Here is a 2,483-nt window from a genome sequence, read left to right on the forward strand (position 1 = left end):
ACCTGGCAGGCGGCTGCAGCGGACCGCGACAGTGAGAAGAGCTCGGCGGGTGCGAGAGGGGCTCGGAGAGGGGCGGTGACGGGGGCTTCCGCCTACCCGGCGCCCCCTCCGCGCTCGTCGCCTCTGCCTCCTGCACGCCCAAGGCTCCTCCCCTGGGACACAGGGGTGTGGCGGGGGATGGCGGTGCAGGGTGTGGTGGGGCGGGTCTGTGGGAACGCACCGCCGCCGTGCCCCGCTCTCCGCTCCTTCGCCCCCAGTCCGACGTCGACAGCCACCCGAGGCGCAGCGCTCTCCGTCCAGCGCCGACAAGTGCACCTCCGCGGCCGCCCTGCCGCGCACGCCACCCGGCGCCGTGCTCCACGGCATCCTCCTCGTGAGCTCGACGACGCTGACCTCCCCGCCGCAGTGTGACGCAGTGCCCGGCGCCGCCCGTGGTGCCCCGGGTCCCGGGGGCAGGCCTGCCGCGCGGCTCCACCCGCCCCGAGGATGCTGCCGAGCTGCCCAGTGCCATGATGGGGTACCCGTCCGCCCTGGAGCCCGCGCACCCCGCGCACCCCGCGCACCCCGCGCACCCCGCGCAGCACTACGAGCCCCCGCCGGCCGCGTGCACGGACAACTCCAGGCGCTTCTCCGTGACGCGGCTGCTGGAGCTGGAGCGGCCGGGCTGCGGCCCCGCGCCCGCGGCGGCGCCCGCGCAGCACAGCGACGGTAAGGGCTCTCAGGTCCCGGGGGTGTGGGAGTGTGTCTGAATGCAGACAAAAGATGGCTCGATTGTCACTCGCGAGCCGCTCGATCGCTCGGTGCGAGAGACAGATGTGTGTCATTGAAATGTATGCTACCTGTGTGAGTGGTGACCGATCGAGCGACTGGATTCGGACAGAGCCACAGAGTCGCGTTCGGTGTGCACAATGAGAAATAGCATTTATCGGCACGATGTCGAAAATGGTAAAATTAACGTCGAAATTTACCCGGTGAAATAAGACGCACTGGTCGACGAACTGAAACGGGTGCGATTGTGTGTTATGCTTTTAGTGGGGGCCCTGTTTCATTCTGTAAAATTGTAAATGGGTCCATCCAAAACGATCCAAAATGTCGTTCTGAAACCAGTTTTCGTATCTAATGACATTTTTGTTCCTAGTTGGTTTGTACACCCGCCGGTGTGGGCGTGGGCAGGCTTGCCGACTCACAGGGGGGGGGGGGTACAGAGGGAATAGGCAAATCCGCCTACACCAGCGCGTGCAAAGAAACACCCGGTACACTACAACGTAATTTAACTTCAAAACAGCACAATTATTCTTGTATCGGGACGACAATGTCCTTCGATCTCCTGCTGAATCTGTCCTTCTTGTAGCAAGTTAAGTTAGTTGTCATCCACTGTGAGAAATAGTTGTAGATTTTACGGGATAATTTTCCATAAAGTGTGTCTTAAATGTCAATTCAAAATTTTAAAATTAGAAACACTATGTATCGACTTATTGGAATTCATCGACAAGCAAGATTGGGTGTCATAAATTGACAACATATTTTATAAAGATGAATTACAAAATACATCGTAAATTTATGAGGATATTTTTCACAATCACAATCTAACGTTACGATAAAATGTTTTAGTGTTGGTTTATAAAGCTGCTACACTGCTACGCCTTCCCAAATAAGTTACGGCTTAATTTGTGTCGACAGGGGTGAGGACAGGGAGGGCAGTGCTCCTTCCTGCTGGTCCTACCCAACCTGCATGCATATTTTGAGCCAATATATTCGCTTGCAAATTGAATACACGGTGGCTAATTGACCCCGCGAACTCTTTTGTATAGTTATAACTCTACCGCATGCCGGCTGGTTTGCTCCTCGTCGCTGACCACGGCGCCTTACGGTCACGACCGAATAGGGGATAGCCCTGGTGTGCATGTGGTACAGAGGATAACTTCACTGATAACCCATGTGCTGCTTAATTCGTTGAGTCCGAGGGGGTCCCCTTTTACATGCTATTGTGGCCATACGTGTGGTCACGTGGAACGTGTTAACAATTGGGAGTGCAACTGCAAGTTCAAAACTTGCAACTGTTCAACTCTGTAGATATCACGGTAAAAACAATTAATGATTTTTTGAGAAAAAATGGAAAACTCACTACACTCTAAATGTCCAAGGACATTTTTTGTAACTAGAACCGGACTTCTGTGTGCGTAACATTAGGAAGTTGTTAGCCTCCTCCTTATTAGACTTCCTCAAAATCTGAGGAGTTTTTCCCAAATTATGAGAGTTTCTCAAAGTTTCCCCGCTTTTCTCAAAAATTGGACACTGTTTTTACTGTGATGTGATTTTGTATGTATGTATGCATACAGCTCCTTTGTTGAGCGCTTCGCGCTTCGCACCCATAGTGAGCGTCCAACACTGTGAAAAATAGTTAAAGGTTTTACGGAAAACATTCCTTTAAGCGTCTTATAAAATTTTAATGCAAAATTATAAAATTAGAAGCACTAGGCTAT

At 52.7% G+C, this 2,483-nt stretch overlaps 1 protein-coding gene across 1 annotated transcript in view; it reads left to right on the plus strand.

Annotated features, from left to right (window-relative positions):
• Positions 1-261: 261 nt before the first annotated feature.
• LOC113207381 (paired mesoderm homeobox protein 2-like) overlaps positions 262-2,483 on the plus strand; it is a 16,555-nt gene continuing 14,333 nt past the window's right edge. Inside the window, exon 1 of the mRNA XM_026423922.2 lies at positions 262-708. Coding sequence (XP_026279707.2) covers positions 510-708 — 199 coding nt within the window. The 5' untranslated portion in view covers positions 262-509. The remainder of the gene's footprint in view (positions 709-2,483) is intronic.

This window comes from Frankliniella occidentalis, unplaced genomic scaffold, assembly GCF_000697945.3.
Source record: "Frankliniella occidentalis isolate FOCC.00 unplaced genomic scaffold, Focc_3.1 Scaffold11, whole genome shotgun sequence".
Classification (NCBI taxonomy): Eukaryota; Metazoa; Arthropoda; class Insecta; order Thysanoptera; family Thripidae; genus Frankliniella; species Frankliniella occidentalis.